Raw genomic sequence first — 18,679 nt, forward strand, 5'->3', positions numbered from 1 at the left:
CATCGCCACTGAGGAAGTAGACTTGTTCAGGTCTCCACTGAGGGGCGCAGCGTGGCATGGCATGGCTTTTGTCACCTGAGCCAGAGCTGCAGCCTCAACATCAGGCCATTTTCAACGTGCCGGAGCTGGTGAAGGAGCGTGGGGGTCGGGGGCTTGAGGCAATTCTTGCCTCAATGCGACTGAGCAGAGACCAGCAAGCTGCCATCCAGACAGCCACCGTAGGACAGCGGACAAATCCTCACTGGCAGTTACACAGGCAGGGCAGGTTGACAGCCAGCAATTTTGGTGCTGTGCTGAGGTCGGGACTTTCATCCACTCCATGCGCGTCCCTCATGAAGAGGGTGCTTGGGGGGTACAATTTAGACGGAGTCATGGCTGTCAACTGGGGAGTTGTAAACGAGGTGTGTTTGGCCAGTGTGTTTGGCCTTTTAAGTGTGACACATATGTAGTGATAAATGCTTCACCTGAGCACTGTTCCTAAATAAAAAAAGTGTTCTGCATCGTCAGTCATTTTTTCCAAATAATTACCAATATTTCACAAATTCTTCATGTCAACTTAAGAGCACAGCTGTATGTTGAGTGTCAGCTTTGCTTGGTTCATCTTACTGGGGGGCAGCTACATGGATGTCGGTGCAGTCCACAATCATTTTGCAGTTGAAGGCAGAATGAATTTATTATTGACTCAGAATGAAGCACAACTTCATGTCATACAATACATTGACTTTATTTGTAACTGTGTAAAAAAATAAAGCATTTATTAGCAAGCAGGACCTGCAGGAACAGAGAATGGTGATGGATGGAGCTGGGAAGAGAGAAGAATAAAGAAAACAGATCAACTTTATTATCGGATATTAAAAATTCAATTTCAAAACAAGTTGCTGCTCCTACAGTTTTCTAGTATGTAAAGATGATTTCACATGACCTATGCAAAATATCACACTCAATACATGTGTCTCTCTGGGGGGTGCATTGTGCCTTTGATGTATATAAATAATATACCATAACCAAATACTATTACGTACAGTGGAAATCAGGTTGCCAGAGCAGGTCAGTCCAGTGTGCATGTTCCTCAGGGTCTCAGCAGTTACAGGTGAGGTAAAGAAAATAAAAGAGAAAAAGGTCAGTAACAACACTTTAAAGTAACAACACTGAATAATTATCTCTTTTAATAATTTTCTCTCAGTAATCACTCAACTACTATCTTTCCAACCAACAGATTGACTCACCCTCACTGTCATCACAATGACACATGTCCAGAAGAATGTCATGCAAAGCTCCCTGCCTGCCTGCCTTCCTTCGACTCTCCCTGAACTGCTTCCTTAGCACCCGGTGGAGGGCGCAGTAGGCCACTCTTCAATGTTTCACGAAATACTTACCATGATGACTACTCTTACTGTTTAACATTTTGGTGTACTTCATGTAATAAAATAATAACTTAATGGTAAGGCTACTAAAAATGACAAGGCTAAGTAATGTAATGCTAACTAACGTGCTCGCTACTCGTCGCTACTAGCTAGGTAGCTAACTTGACTATGTTCCATGCACAACATGTATATTACCTATGATATTACCTGATATGTCTGATCCAGCGACTCCTGGTCCTTTCATAAGAGGGGAAGCGATAGAACGAGCAAGTGGTATGATCACTTTTGTGATTACAACATGGTACAAAGCACACAGGCATCTTGTAAAAGTGAATTTATTGGAGCAATCTCTTATATTTATTGGAGGGAATAAATCAGTTATGAAATCTTCTTCTTCGCTTTAATTACGAGTCGCAACCACTTGGAGCATTATCGCCTGTGACATCACATGCGCGACCCAGAATGGGATTTGGGATTTGTAGTCTTTGTAGTCGCGTATTTTTCATAGTCTTATATTTCAACAGTATTACGACAAAATGTGACTTTTTTGACATGGAAATGATTGTTTAAGATTGACAAACATCATATGTGTAGTTCTCTATAGAGAGGCGAAGTCACGCCCATCTACATCCGGTCCATGGGACCCCGGAAGCGAAAAATTATACATTGAATTCAATGGAGAGAGAAAACGTATCTTTTGATCCCGTTTGAATTGTGCCACGAACTACACATATGATGTTTGTCAATCTTAAACAATCATTTCCATGTCAAAAAAGTCACATTTTGTCGTAAAACTGTTGAAATATAAGACTATGAAAAATACGCGACTACAAAGACTACAAATCCCAAATCCCATTCTGGGTCGCGCATGTGATGTCACAGGCGATAATGCTCCAAGTGGTTGCGACTCGTAATTAAAGCGAAGAAGAAGATTTCATTACTGATTTATTCCCTCCAATAAATATAAGAGATTGCTCCAATAAATTCACTTTTACAAGATGCCTGTGTGCTTTGTACCATGTTGTAATCACAAAAGTGATCATACCACTTGCTCGTTCTATCGCTTCCCCTCTTATGAAAGGACCAGGAGTCGCTGGATCAGACATATCAGGTAATATCATAGGTAATATACATGTTGTGCATGGAACATAGTCAAGTTAGCTACCTAGCTAGTAGCGACGAGTAGCGAGCACGTTAGTTAGCATTACATTACTTAGCCTTGTCATTTTTAGTAGCCTTACCATTAAGTTATTATTTTATTACATGAAGTACACCAAAATGTTAAACAGTAAGAGTAGTCATCATGGTAAGTATTTCGTGAAACATTTGAAGAGTGGCCTACTGCGCCCTCCACCGGGTGCTAAGGAAGCAGTTCAGGGAGAGTCGAAGGAAGGCAGGCAGGCAGGGAGCTTTGCATGACATTCTTCTGGACATGTGTCATTGTGATGACAGTGAGGGTGAGTCAATCTGTTGGTTGGAAAGACAGTAGTTGAGTGATTACTGAGAGAAAATTATTAAAATAGATAATTATTCAGTGTTGTTACTTTAAAGTGTTGTTACTGACCTTTTTCTCTTTTATTTTCTTTACCTCACCTGTAACTGCTGAGACCCTGAGGAACATGCACACTGGACTGACCTGCTCTGGCAACCTGATTTCCACTGTACGTAATAGTATTTGGTTATGGTATATTATTTATATACATCAAAGGCACAATGCACCCCCCAGAGAGACACATGTATTGAGTGTGATATTTTGCATAGGTCATGTGAAATCATCTTTACATACTAGAAAACTGTAGGAGCGGCAACTTGTTTTGAAATTGAATTTTTAATATCCGATAATAAAGTTGATCTGTTTTCTTTATTCTTCTCTCTTCCCAGCTCCATCCATCACCGTTCTCTGTTCCTGTAGGTCCTGCTTGCTAATCAATGCTTTATTTTTTTACACAGTTACAAATAAAGTCAATTTATTGTATGACATGAAGTTGTGCTTCATTCTGAGTCAATAATAAATTCATTCTGCCTTCAACTGCAAAATGATTGTGGACTGCACCGACATCCATGTAGCTGCCCCCAGTAAGATGAACCAAGCAAAGCTGACACTCAACATACAGCTGTGCTCTTAAGTTGACATGAAGAATTTGTGAAATATTGGTAATTATTTGGAAAAAATGACTGACGATGCAGAAAACTTTTTTTATTTAGGAACAGTGGTCAGGTGAAGCATTTATCACTACATATGTGTCACACTTAAAAGGCCAAACACACTGGCCAAACACACCTCGTTTACAACTCCCCAGTTGACAGCCATGACTCCGTCTAAATTGTACCCCCCAAGCACCCTCTTCATGAGGGACGCGCATGGAGTGGATGAAAGTCCCGACCTCAGCACAGCACCAAAATTGCTGGCTGTCAACCTGCCCTGCCTGTGTAACTGCCAGTGAGGATTTGTCCGCTGTCCTACGGTGGCTGTCTGGATGGCAGCTTGCTGGTCTCTGCTCAGTCGCATTGAGGCAAGAATTGCCTCAAGCCCCCGACCCCCACGCTCCTTCACCAGCTCCGGCACGTTGAAAATGGCCTGATGTTGAGGCTGCAGCTCTGGCTCAGGTGACAAAAGCCATGCCATGCCACGCTGCGCCCCTCAGTGCAGACCTGAACAAGTCTACTTCCTCAGTGGCGATGTCTCTGGCCAGTGGGTTGTATGTCTCCTCTTGCTGTTGGTAGAGTTGAGACACCGGCTGGACTACTTTTGAAGTGCCAGGCTTCCTCCACTGGCACTCAACTTCTGTGGAGCTGATCTGCCACATGGCAAATATTGCCAATGCTGCAGCGTGGCTGCATTTGAACATCCCCCGTGCACAACCACAGACAGCGCTCTGCATCACGCAATCCTCTCCATGTAGATCTGTACAAATAAAGTAAGTACCATGTTTGTTAACATGCTATAATAGATTGAATGAGCAATACAAGGATGGTCCAGATCTGGGGGTGGGAGGGTTTATTTTTCCATAGTTTTGTCCTCTTGTCTGATTGTTGTTGTTTGTTTTTTCTGAATTGTTTGTATTGTATTGGTTGTGATTGTACATTGTATTTTTTAAAATGTGTATTACATTTTTGAAAAACATTTGATCAACAAAAAAGGATTTGGTCAGGATCTAGACTCAGTGTGTAGTTTATGAATTAATCAATGCTCTCTACATTAGGAAAACATACCAGTGTACCAGAGGGGTCACACACAGCTGTGCCTAGATAACCAAACAAATTGACAAGATAACCAAAATCCTTGAATCTACACACAGCAAATAAACTCAAATGACACAACGAGATGTAAAAAGGAGATCACACATATAGTCGATATAAAACTGGCCGCTTCAATCTGAAGAGCAACTAAAACAAAACACGGGAGTGTACCTTGTTCTTGTGAACACTAATGTTATCCACAGCATACACACCCGTATACAGTACACCCGTTCTAGGTTCTGATTGGCTCTCTAGGTTGGCATTCTAGCTTCTGACTGGCTGTCCAGGTTGTCAATCACAGCCGTGGTTCATATTATGCTAGTCGACTCGTAACATCGCTAAACTTTTTTTCTTGACGGTTTTCTCAGTCAACTAATGCTATTGATAACAGTAACATAAATTAACACAGCCCTGCACACTGCAGTCATTATTTGCCGGGTCTGTGGTTCATCATCTTCTTTTTCATTCTCCTCCTTATTGACTGACATTAACCTTAAACATTGCGCTCATATTACTCACCGAAACCTTGTAAAGCCGGTCCCGCATCCTGGCTCTTACAGAACCGACTAACTCCCCTTTCGTGTATGTACAGCTCTCAACGTGCCCAGACTTGCAGTGATTTTCACCTCGTTTTATACTTTTATTCTCATTCTGAAAGAATGAGGTGAAATGTGCCAACGTGACGGTCATCTTTGTGTTGGTGACGCGTATTGTGCGGGACCAGAGACATGTAGTTCACTGAGCGGCTTAACACAAAAAAATGTGTTACTTCACAGTTTTACGACACATTTGAATTTTTTTGACTTGCAAAATGTTCTTTTAAATTGACAAACATCATATGTGTCATTCGTGGCACAATTCAAACGGGATCAAAAGATACGTTTTCTCTCTCCATTGAATTCAATGTATAATTTTCCACTTCCGGGGTCCCATGGAGGCTCCCGGAAAGGGAGGGACGTCGCCTCTCTATATGCCCTGAGCTGATTATCGAGCCTTCGCCTACACACGGCGGCGCGCGTTGCCGCTTCAACGCTTCTGCCCATTCAATTTGAATGGGGTGACGTCATGATTCGCCGAACTGTATTGTGGTAGCAAAGCGTAGCTTCTCTCGCGGTGCTCGCTGCAAAAGTAGAGCAATGTTCTACTTTTGCCGCCTCGACGGAGGCGTCAGCCAATTGAATCATATGCCAGTGCAAGCTCTAGCCAATCAAACCGCGTGCTTGTATGTCTGGGGCGGGAGATTCATGTGATTGGTTGTTGGTCGAGATTCAGCCCCCCCCGCCGGCAAGCGACAACGCACGCCGCCGTGTGTAGGAGCCGGTGTACTGTGTGAGTGCGTGTGGGGAGTGTTGCAGACATTTCCACTATAGCGCCCGGTACCTTAATGTACTTTAATGCAGGGGTTCCCAACCTTTTTCACCCAGGGCCCCCCCAAATGACTCCTGTTGGAATTTGCGACCCCCCAAAACTTTGAAACTTTAATTATCGCTGTTGCCGATCTGCCCCCCTGCCCGATCTGTAATGTGCATGTGCAAGATGGTCTGCCATACTGGACAACTCCGTACGGCAACCCAACATTTTAAGACACTTGACACAGTGGCGTTTGGCAAAGCACAAAAAGAAAATGGATTTAACTTCTGTTTGGCAGTTATCATACTGAATAAATATTTACTGTGAATGTATGCAAAAATGTATGGCATATAGCTGTCTAACAGAAGTTAAATCTATGTCTCACTTATTCTGACAATGTACTTAACCCCAAATAAAAGAACCCAATAAAAAGATTTTTTAAATAATAGTGAAGTCACGTTGTCATAACAATAACTCATCTCTCCCGGTTTTTTTGTGTTCTTTTTCTGCTTTGCCAAACGCCACTGTGTGAAGTGTCCTATTACAGTTGCCGTATGTAGTTGTCCAGTATGGCGGACAATCTCGCACATGCGCAGTACAGATCGGGCAGGGGGGCAGATCGGGTAGTGACAGCCGTGCCTGGTAACAGCGCTTACACCCCCCCCCCCCCCCCACACACACACACACACACACACACACACACACACACACACACGGCAACAGCGGTAATTAAAGTTTAAAGTCTCAAAAATGCTACAACTACTGTCACAAACTGGATGAATGTGAAGTATTTCATGAAAGGAGGATGAAAGCGTAATTAAGGAGCACTATTGGAGTGACTTTGTTGGTTATTGGACTCAGGATTAATGAATTTGGATGCCCGCTGTATCAAGAAATTAAAGGACGGCGCAAGTGGAAACAATTCACAAAGGGATTCAACTGTTAAAACACATGCTCATAGTAAACCGGATTTTGGCGATGTGTTTATGTGGATTAAAAAATCGTAAATAATCTACAAAATGGAGGCGACCGATCTGATCGGAGCAACTGTGACAAATAATCCAATTGAAACCGACACTTTACGCGCAGAACAAACATTTATATTAAAGAAAAAATGATACATTTCTGTCTTTGTATGCTTTTATTAGCTACTAACTTGCAAATGTATGCATCATATTTATTTCAAATGTCGAAGAACAGGACATTTCAAAAGAATATACTATGTCTAATAAATAAATAGTAATATGGTTGCATAGGCCTGTATAAAACAAAAATGAAAAACTGGCATATTAAGCAGGTAAATCAAATGCTTGTCTGCCATGGAACAGGTAGCAAAGAGAAGACGAGGTTCAAGTAGGTTCATTAATGTGAACCTTGGGCTTGCACGCCCGCAGCCAGGGATGGAATGTCCGGTGTAATGTGAGTGACAGCCAGTCTAAAGTCGTTGTGAACGTCCAGTGTGTTGCGTGCTTTTGTTTTGATGGCAACAAGTGCGCTGAAGGCTGTTTCTGATAGATATGTCGTACTGAATGGAAGTATAATCCTGGTCGTGGCATGCAGTGTGATCTTTGGAGCGAGGCTTGGTCCTTTGAGAATCCAAAACTTTTAAAATCCTTTTTCCTGGAAGTATTTCTTTGACAGCGAGTCAGCTTGGATGTCGGTGAGCTCATCTTCGCAATCCAGGTATTCCACATCCTCAACTTTGGCAATAAAGGGATCTAAAACCCACAATTCCTTGGAGACATACTCGTCTATGTCAGCGAACCGTGATTGCATTTCCGTTTGCAGTGCGTTCATATGGCGGATGAACTCGCGACGTACAGACACAGGCACCGTTTCAGGATTGTTTTGGGATTGTTTCAGCAGTAGTGGAAACTGTTGCAGCTCCCCCCTCTCCATTTTCCCGACCCTGTACTCCAGTTTGCGCACAAATGCATCATTGGAGAATGTTGGACTCCACGCCTTGCAGACGCTTGTTTGTTTCATTGTAGAGACTGAAGATGTTGGCCAGGTATGCTGTTTTAATCCAGAATGACTCAGTCACTTGCTCTGACAGTGCGCGTTTACGAGTTTGTAGAAACTCTTCAATTTTTTCCTTCAGTTCTACAAAGCGTGCCAGCACTCGGCCGCTTGAGAGCCAGTGCACCTCGGTGTGCAGGAGGAGGGATTGGTGCGCTTCATCCTCGCACAAGTCTGCGAATAGACGCATGTTGACTATTTTGACTACTATGAAATTGACTATTTTAATAACAGTTGAGAGTGTTTCGCTGAGGTCTTCTGACAGTTTCAGGGCCTGGCGATGTATCACACAGTGAAATATTGTGCAGTGTGGGGCCTTTTCTTTCAAGCGACTGTTAAATCCCTTGTTTTTCCCCATCATAGAGGCAGCTCCGTCTGTGCAACATTCAACTAAATTCTCATAGGAAAGCTTGTGGGATGAGAGGTAAGAATCCACTGCACATCCACTGCACAGTAAAAATGTCCTCACCCCGGGTGGTATTGGTAAGGTTGACTGACATAAGAATGTCCTGCTTCAAATCTACCCCATCGATATATTGCACATAAACGATCAGCACAGCCTCGTCTGCTACAGTTGTGGTTTCATCAAGTTGTATGGCAAATGGCCCCTTTCCAAGCTTTTCGAGCAGCTGCAGCTCGCAGTTACTTGCCATCTTCTCAATTCTGTCTTTCACCGTATTGTTTGACAGTGGTACAGTTTTTAGCTTCTCCGCGACCTGCGGGCCGCACAGTTTCTCAGCCATCTTAATGCAAGCTGGCTTAATGAACTGCTCGCCAATGTTGTGCGGTTTCTTTGCCTTTGCTATTAAAAGTGCACATTCAAAAGAGGCCTCGCTGCCAGCCCTAACAAACGCTGTTCTAATATTCATTGGCTTGTTTGCCTTTGCAAGGTGTTATTTCTTTATGAAAAAGTCCCGATCACGCCCGACTGTTTCTGGGTGCAAGGTCTGTTGGTGTCTCTTCATTTTGCTGGGTTTCATGCTTTCGTTGGCTAGCTTCTCTCTGCATATCACACACTCTGGGCGGGTTTTGTCCGTTCCCTCAATGAAACTGAAGTTAAGATAGCTCTCTAAGTAGGTCCTCATTTTCTTTTTGATTGCAGATGAGCTGTCATCTCCTTTACATTTTTCAGACATTTTTAGACAAAAATATTCACCTTATGAAGTCGGTCGCTAGCTAGCAAGCGCAGCAAACTGTTATTATTATGAAAGCTGACACAGTAACGTCAATGTTGGCGCCAATCGGAGGAGTATCAGATGAATTTTTTGAATTTTAATTTTAGTTAATCAATTAATTTCTATATTTTATTGTAATGTAGACAAGGCTTTTAGCGCCAATCATGTATTGCGTTACATTATGTAAAAAAAAAGATATGTAAAAAAAAAAGATATGTACATTTTTTTTATTTTTTTTATTCTAAATATGATATTAGGCCTCAAATCATCTGAGGTCTGGTGCCCCCCCTGCGATCTTGGGCGACCCCCCAAGGGGGGCCCTCCCCCACCGGCACTGCGGTCAACTCAGCCGTCTCTCGCATTTGTTTGGTCAAATGAGCAGCACTTCATTTTTGAGTGCGCGATTAATAGCGCCTTTAAGGTAATCACCGAGAAGCGGCGCTGACGGTAGTACAAGTGCTTATGCTATATTTGATCAATCAATCAATTATATTTGATGAGGGATAAAATTATTTTTAGCCATTAGTTCTTAATAAAATTGGTACTGTTGGACTCAGTAATTGTTAGACTACTACCACAAATACAATGAAGTACTTTTACGGTGTACTATTTGAGTAATACTCTGTCAAACTCCCCTTCAGAGTACAATAATGCATGTTTTCTGCTCTCTTTGATGAGAGATACAATCATTTTTTGCAATAAGTTCTTAATAAAATCGGTTATGTTGAATTAATGTATTCTGCTAGCTTTGATGAGAGATAAAATGATTGAACTTCAGAGTACAATAATGTATTCTTTTTTTACCACGTCAAATTCCTCGCACGTGTAAACCTACCCGGTAATAAATGTGTTTCTGATTCTGATATAATAAGCGTTAGAAAAATGTTCTTCACAATAGTGACTATGTTAGACAGAGTATTTTAACAGGATATGGTAAACACATGATATGAACACTAGATCCACGAGATCAGTACTTCAGCAACAGCATTGTTACACTTTGGAGACTGGCCTGCATAGCTGTTCACAACTTTCCTCCAGCCCAGTGACACACCCTTGTTGGCCTCTTATGACGCTGCTGAGTACTGAGTTCAACAGTATCAATTTCACTAAGAACCTATGGCTAAGAATCATTTGATCCCTCATCAAATATAGCAAATACATGAATTATTGTACTCGGGAGGGGAGTTTGACAGAGTATTACTAAAAAATTAGACAGTAAAAGTACTTGATTGTACTTGTGGTAGTAGTCTAACAAGTACTGAGTCCAACAGTATCACTTTCATTAAGGATGTATGGCTAAAAATCATTTTAACTCATCAAATATAGCAGAAGTGGCATGATTTTGTTGTCAGGAGGGGAATTTGAGAGAATTTCCCAGAAAAAATACAGTAAAAGTACTTCATTTTAATGTTGGTGGCAGTCAAACTAGGACTGAGTCAAACAGTGTTAGTTTTTTTAAAGAATTTATGGTAAAAATAATTTGTATCGCATGAAGCAGAAAAAACATGCATTCTTTTACTCTTGCGTTCGTGTCGCTTCTCAGCGATTACCGTAAAGGCGCTGTAAATCGCGCATTCAAAAATGAAGAACTGCTAATTTGACCAAGCAAATTTGAGAGACGGCTCAGTTGACCGCAGTCGACCGGCGCAGACTCGAGGGCCCGCTCATCACTGCGCGCACGTCTGTGACCGCAGTTTTAATTTACTTTTATTGTTCTAAAAGTCCTGAGAAGTAGTATTTGTATTACTCAAAACATTAAACTGTGGTTCATTGGCAATGTATTCATCAATTAAAATGTTGTGTTGAAATGTTGTTCTAATTCCTTGTTTCACCAGTGGCTGCCCCTTTAATCTTACATTTGGTACAAAGCCTGGCCTTTTTAAACTTTTCCTCAAGGTGATTCATCAACATTCAGTTAATGTTAGGAGAAAGGAATAATAGTTTGTTGCATACTTAATCCGGTGACAGTTACACTAAATTCAGTTTTTAAATGCACCTAAAAAAAACGGAAAGAAACCTCCCGGTTTTAATTTCACTTTAACACGCCTCAAACAAACTATACAAGCACATTTCGCCCATTGCCCATATCCCTCCAATGATAGCAGCGTTTAGCACAGAGTGACGTTCAACCAGCCAATGATCGTTGCGCAAGTGATGGCGTACTAGAATCAAGTAAGGCTGATCCCTCTGTTTCTAAATCGTGTAGTCACTGTGGGAAACTGAAGAGCAGTCATTCACAATAGCCAAGAAAAAGTGGAGTTTGCAAGTTCTAGCTACTAGGAATAAACCACAACGTACTCACAATGGTAAGAGCACCAGAAATTAGATCACATGCCAATGTGTTTTTAGGTAAATGGTAAAATGTAACTAGTATTTAAGGGTAACAGTTACAAGAGATGGCTAAGCTAATGTTGGTAGCCAGCTAGTTTATAGACTTCTCCATCCTGCTTAAACTTAGCAAATATTCTATGAAAACATATTTTAAGTTTGGGGTTGCAAGTAACTACAATCTCACAACTCTAAACGTTTCAATATATTCAATGTTTTAGTTAATTATACAAAACATTTCATTGTGATGGTAGCCGGGGCATAGCTGCAATGCTAAATACTTAGCTTACCTAGCTGCACACGAGCTAACGTTTTGTCTTGTAGGCTAACTTAACTGTTAAAATCATTCCCCGAATTCACTTTAATGGCATTATGATCCAATAACTCCGGTTCACTTAAAGGGCTGATGTTGCGTTTGGGTCAACATCAGCTAACGTTTGGTTAATTAGACATTGCTAGTTTGGTTAGCTAAAGCTTCAACCTACTAAGCTAGTCAGCAATTTGTTAATGTGAGTCCACTCTGACAGCAGACAACTGCAACAACTTCAACAACCAAGCAACGAGGTTTCACTATACATCATTACATTTAAACATGTATAACGTGGGATAATAAAGACTTTTGTTCAATAATAAGTTTCTACAACTACACTTTTTATTTTATCTTACTTTTATTTCTTTTGATCGTTGAAATTATTTTAGATGAACGTTATGCTCCATGTTTACACATTTGGGTGGTTGGAAATAACCCTGAGTCATGTTTTTGGTCCTTAAATGAAATACATAGATTTCAGTCATTTATTTTGAGGACAACATTATTCAGTATCTTATTTGCATGTTGCAAATAATACATATTCTTAGGATATTCTTTATATGTTATGCTGTATAGAAGGGCTTAAACTTAAACTCAATTTGAATTTCAATGAATGTGCTTAAAAATGAGCTTTATGTTTAAATTGTTTGATTTGTCAGTTGTTTGATCTATCAATGGTTTAAGCTTGGACTAACTTAACTCTTCTTACGTTTCTCCTTCTTCATCCAGTCTATTATGTCCTATAACGGAGGGGCCGTCATGGCCATGCGAGGGAAGAACTGTGTGGCGATAGCAGCGGACCGGAGGTTTGGCATCCAGGCTCAGATGGTCACCACAGACTTCCAGAAGATCTTCCCCATGGGAGATAAGCTGTACATTGGGCTGGCAGGACTGGCCACTGATGTTCAGACAGTGTGAGTGTGTAGACCTCCACCTTGTTCTCTCAAAGTGGCTAAACAGTTGTGAACACCAGGGTACTATGATGGCAGGATTAATTTACAACTCTATAAAGCTACAACTCTCAGATCTAGACAAAGTAAGACTTCTTATTTAGAGAAAGCCTGGAGTGTCAAGTACAATACTACACCTATAATGTTTATCCATCCATCCATCCATCCATCTTCTCCAGTGTTGGGACTAACGCGTTACAAAGTAACGCAACTACTTTTTGCAGTAACTAATAGCGTTACTAGTTACCTATTCCCATTAAGTAACGCCGTTATAGTTACTGTGATTTAAATGGGTGCGTTACTGCGTTACATTATGTGATGGAACTGAACCGACTCTCCCTGCGGATGTAACAGGCGAATACAGCGACGTCCTCTCACAATACCATGGAAAAGTGAAAGTAACCAGAGAGGAGTGGTGATTGGTTAACGCCGGGTAACATTTCAGGGTAAGCCAATCAGAGAGAGAGTTGGGCGGGTCTTGCCTTATGGGGAAAATACACACACACAAACACTTGCTAATGCTAACACACACACACGGCAACGCTCACCACCAGCACACAATGGCAGATGCAAGTATCAGCGAGAGCAGCAGTGCATTTGCAATTTGAAAATATAACCACTATTTTCAATTTGTGGAGATAAAGGATGCAAAAAAGCTTAAGGTAAACTGTGCAGGACAGAAAGCATTGTCCACATCGAATAACAGCAATGCCAATCTCCTGAAGCACCTAACTAATGTACATGGGGCTATAAAACTAGTCGCCACAAAGACCCCACCGTCTCAACCAATGTCTAAACATATCTTTTGTGTTTCATTGTTCCACCACATTTCGTAATGATAATTGCTACAATGATGGGGAGTTGTCTTTTATCTTACTGTGCCACAGAACAACACAAAAACTTGTATTTTTATTATTATTTTTAAAGTAAAGTAACTTGTTACTTTTATAATTTAGTAACTAATAAAGTAACTAGTTACTTTTTTGAGAGCAGTAACTATAACTATTACTAGTTACTTTTTAAAAGTAACTTGCCCAACACTGATCTTCTCCCACTTATCCGTGGTCGGGTCGCGGAGGTAGCATTTCAAGCAGAGAGCCCCAAACTTTATTTTCCCTGGCCACATCAACCAGCTCTGACTGGGGGATCCCAGTGTTGTCCCAATGTTTATACCAATAACAAAAGTGTTGTAGTTGAATAGTATTACTATTCATTATAATAAATAGGGGATAAAAAATGTTATTAGAAATTCTGCTATCCATAGCTTGGAAATAAGTTAGATTTGTGATGACTGAATTCAATGTAAATATCTGAGGATTGATGGACGTCTTTGCCTTGTGTGTAGATCCCAGAGGCTTAAATTCAGACTGAACCTGTACGAGCTGAAGGAGGGTCGCCAGATCAAGCCCAAGACCTTCATGAGCATGGTGTCCAACCTGTTGTACGAGAAGAGGTGAGTGCACTGAACTTAATATAGACCCATGTCCACATTTAAGCTGCTTACAGTAGGCACAAATACCTGCATAAATGGTAAATATGTCATGCTCTCATCAGGTTTGGGCCTTACTACATCGAGCCTGTGATCGCCGGAATAGATCCAAAAACCTCAGAACCATTCATCTGCTCCTTGGATCTGATTGGCTGCCCCATGGTGACAGAAGACTTTGTTGTGAGCGGCACCTGCTCCGAGCAGATGTACGGCATGTGTGAATCTTTGTGGGAGCCAGACATGGTGAGTAGTGTGGGAAGCCACCTTAAGTGTAGGTTACTTGGAAGTCATTTATGTTTCCTTCATGATCATGTATGTATTGTAGAGAAGTACAATGTACACATATTACTGTAACTGGTTATGTTAATATTCTTATTTTACTCTTAACATCATTTTTACATAAATATCTTAATTATTTTATTGCATATTGATTATTATTTTTTACTTTAACTTGTGTTTATATTACTATAACATATAATAACTTTATAAACATTACATTAAATTATTATATATAATTCCATTTCTATTGTTTCTATTATTTACCTTTATTTGCTTCCTTCTGATTATGGTAATTAGGAACTTTAGCGTGGGCATTTGTATGCATTCAAATGTTTCCATTACCTTCCACATGTGGTATGAGTGGAGCAGAGATTTAAAATATAACACAAATATATTGCACATTTGACAGCTGACGGACTCAATACAGCGTTCAACTTTTGAGAAATATTCATTTACCACTTTTGTTAACTGGGATATAAATCTATTTTCTGTTCATGCCATTTGTAACATAGGGTCTAATTCGAAAAGCCTTCCTATTGTTCAGGACTCGGTCTACCTGGTGTTCAATCCTTGCCAATTTGTAGGGGCCTTTAGTGTCGCCAACTCCGTTTCTAAAGGCCCAGATACACCGGCCAGTCACCTGAGAAGTCGCCGACACCGACTGTTGCGTCGCCGGACTCTCCTGCGTATTTGCCGACTTAGCGCACTGGAACACACCGCAAATCCGAGCCGAGCACGTATGAACTGCGTATGCGTGAGTTGCAATAACTTTCCTTACCAGCAGGCGGCGGTAGTGTGTATTCATCATTCAAAAGAGGCAACAACCGGAAGACAGAGAAGAAGAACAGACTCCGTGATATAAACAAACAACAAATAGCGTTTTTCTTTCCATTTTCACTCTCATCCATTTGAAAACCTGAACGAACAGGAGCTCTATAAACCAATGAGGTGAAATAGCCGTCCGTGTGTGTTCCATCTTCCATTTTAAATCATTTGTTTACCGCCCTCACTTCCGTTAACGCTTCTCATGCACTGATTCGCTAGCTGAACAGCCAATCAGTGTTATCCCTTTGTCCGACTTCCGGTGGTGTTCCCGACGCCGATCGGCAAGAAAAGGCGTCGGGTCGGCAGAAAAGACCCGACGGTGCGACGCACACCACTCCGAATGGGGCGTGCCCATGCTCATGTTCGGCCCGACTCCCATTTACTGCTGATTTCGGGCCGGTGTATCTGGGCCTTAATACGCAAAAAGACTGCAAAATGCGTCTATGATTATTTTTAGTATTTTCGATCTTTCCAATCCAGACGAGAGATCTCTCTCCCGTGCCTGTGTGCGAGGGGCAGCACACACACACACACACACACACACACACACACACACACACACACACACACACACACACACACACACACACACACACATGGTGGAGAGAACGCGCTCCGACGTGTGGTTAAACTTTACCCGTCTCGATGTGGACAATCCTCGTTACCAAAAGTACAATAAGAGTTTAGCATGTAAGGGCGGTAACACGAGCATTTTGTCTAAACATTTAAAACTAAAAATATTGCTTTCAAAAAATAAATTGTCCCATCGGTACTTTGACTAGCAATTTTGTTAAATTGTTTCATTTATCAACGCTAGAACATAGCGTTTCGTGAGTCGGTTGTCGTTGTTGGGTGAAAAGCAAACAGCTGTTTGCTGCGGAGCGCAGCGCGAGCAGGCTCCCGTGAGTGGGAGCGCGCTCCTTCACTACAGACTGTCGCGCCACCTAACCATTCGCCAAAATGTTTTTAATACCAGCGGTAACCGGCCAAGCGCCGGGCAAAAAACAATCTTCAAATAAAAGAAAGTCACCGGAGGAGTTAAATGAGAGTGACAGGGAGCATGAGAAGAAGAGGGAGAGAACTTTCAGCCAACTTGACCGATGGAGTTGTTTTCTAGTGGTGCAGTGACGCGTCCTAAAACCCTTTTATAATCTATCGATTAGATTTATGATTCGAAAATGATAAAAGTAGGGTAGACATGTGGAGATCATCCGGCTGAACAAAACGTGCATTTATCAAACAGGTTTGTTTTCCACAGACTTTATTTCCAGCTATTTTCCAAAACCCTGTGGAGAAGTCCCATTGCTTTTTTGTCGAGGGAACCAGCAGCTTACTTCCTGGTTTTAGGACGCGTCACTGCACCTCTCAATATGATGCCAATATAAACAAGGTCTTCTGTCGGCTCTTTACATCAATGCCGACCTATGCTGACAAGTAAGTGAAGAGTAGACAATATAAAGGTATTGGCTATAGGGAAATGTCCCAGCAGTTTAGGATAATGAAGGTTCTAATCTATTACATAGCCATTACATTTCTAACTCCTCATGACAGGAAGGCAGAAAGCACATTATACAAATAATAATACTCATAATAGCAGACATTTTTTAACAATGACCACAATATCATTATTTTAATAAACAAAATATGAACAATTGAGAAATGAGGAAGAACTGATGATTCTTCATTATTCATATATTTTGGACGAATGCTCCGGGCCAGTGGTTAAAATGGTGGGGCCAGTGTTAATACAGTTCCACCGGCCCGGAGGGCCAGTGGCATTTTACCCTTAATGTCTACCCCTGTCGCTTGTTAGACGCTTTTATCCAAAGCAACTTACATACTCAATACTGTGCAATCCCCACAGGAGCAATTTGGGGTGAAGTGTCTCAGGGACACAACGACATGCTGACTGCAGTGGGGTTTGAACCTGTGACCCCCTGATCCCAACACCAAGGCTCTACGCCCCCCCGTTCACAATTTGTTTACCTTATTTTTTTCTCCAAAAGAACCGATAAGAGTACCGTTAAAACATTAACGATACCCATCCCTATCTTGAGTGCTTTATTTGAGAAATGAGTTGTGTGTGCAGGAACCAGAGGATCTGTTTGAGACCATCTCCCAGGCTATGCTGAACGCGGTGGACAGAGATGCCGTGTCTGGAATGGGAGTTGTCGTCCATGTCATGTAAGTACAGAGACGGTTTGATGTTGATTGACAGGTTTGCAGTGATTGACAGCCTTTTCTTCTCTCTGGCAGTGAGAAGGACAAGATCACCACACGAACCCTGAAAGCCAGGATGGACTAGAGTTTCTGTTTCTCCCCACACTTCACCAACACACACGTTTTGTATAAAAATAACAATGGTTGTTCTGTCTTTTTCTTTTCTTCAAAAAATAAACATGTTTAAACTACCGACATGACTGAAGTTATTGGTGGAAGAACTTTCACTACGTCGGCAATACTTAATTTTTGTATAACCAGGGTTAACAAGCAGGGTTGACCATGGAAAATATAGTTATAACCTTTCGTTATTGTCTATACGGCTGCTTTTTTCCAGCATGTCTCACTAATGACACTTAAACATTACCGTGTAGAACAAATTGAATACACTATGATCTGCCATTTTTTTGTTGTTGTCCAAATATGTATTCTGAACACCCACCAACCATGCAGAGGCTTAAAATGAGTTGGTTTTTCAAAAATAAGCTTCCAAGTTGGCAGTGGTGTAATTTAATGAACTACATTTACTTCAGTAATTTAGGGGGTACTTGTATTGCCGGTCTCTGCTACTTTATGCTGCTACTCCACTACATTTCAGAAAAGTGTACTTTTATTCCACTATTTGACACTTGTTATACTTTTGACACGTTCATAATATATTTTTACTTATTTACCGTTTTCCACAAGTTGCTCCACATTGACAAATGTCAACATTAAAAAAACAACCATATTCTTATGTTCAAAATTTAGCAGTTTATATGTATGCATTTGTGTATAGATGTTGCTTCTATAGATTTAGCAATACTGTATGTAACTATGGTCATGCTAATAAAGCTGTTGAATTGAAAAAAAAGTCATGTTTCTAATGAAAAAACAGACATTATGTAATACAACACGAGGCATTCTGCACAATTGATACTTAACTTTAGTAACATTTTCAACTCAGGACTTTGACTTGTGATGGAGTATGTTTTCACTAGTACTTTGTGGTATTTGTTATGTTGAGGATCTGAGTACTTTTCCACCACTACATGTTGCGGTGTGGGAAGTGTATGAATACAGATTTGTTTAGTTTGACCTCCATACCTGGATAAAAGTCAGCATTTTTTTGGTCTCTGCTGGTTCGGTTA

The 18,679-nt window shown here is 41.2% G+C and overlaps 1 protein-coding gene across 1 annotated transcript; it reads left to right on the plus strand.

Moving 5' to 3' along the window:
* Positions 1-11,294: 11,294 nt before the first annotated feature.
* On the plus strand, positions 11,295-17,741 carry psmb3 (proteasome 20S subunit beta 3). The gene is made up of 6 exons (XM_079667624.1): positions 11,295-11,454; positions 12,516-12,700; positions 14,082-14,189; positions 14,291-14,468; positions 17,419-17,513; positions 17,586-17,741. Exons 1-6 carry the CDS (start codon positions 11,452-11,454, stop codon positions 17,632-17,634), a joined length of 618 nt encoding a protein of 205 aa, XP_079523750.1. The 5' UTR covers positions 11,295-11,451; the 3' UTR covers positions 17,635-17,741.
* Positions 17,742-18,679: the final 938 nt, after the last annotated feature.

This window comes from Notothenia rossii (assembly GCF_949606895.1).
Source record: "Notothenia rossii genome assembly, chromosome: 1".
Classification (NCBI taxonomy): domain Eukaryota; kingdom Metazoa; phylum Chordata; class Actinopteri; order Perciformes; family Nototheniidae; genus Notothenia; species Notothenia rossii.

Coding starts and splice junctions, on each gene's coding strand:
- psmb3 (XM_079667624.1), top strand. Junction 12,701..14,081: donor GCCACTGATGTTCAGACAGT/GTGAGTGTGTAG, acceptor CCTTGTGTGTAG/ATCCCAGAGGCTTAAATTCA. Junction 14,469..17,418: donor CTTTGTGGGAGCCAGACATG/GTGAGTAGTGTG, acceptor TTGTGTGTGCAG/GAACCAGAGGATCTGTTTGA.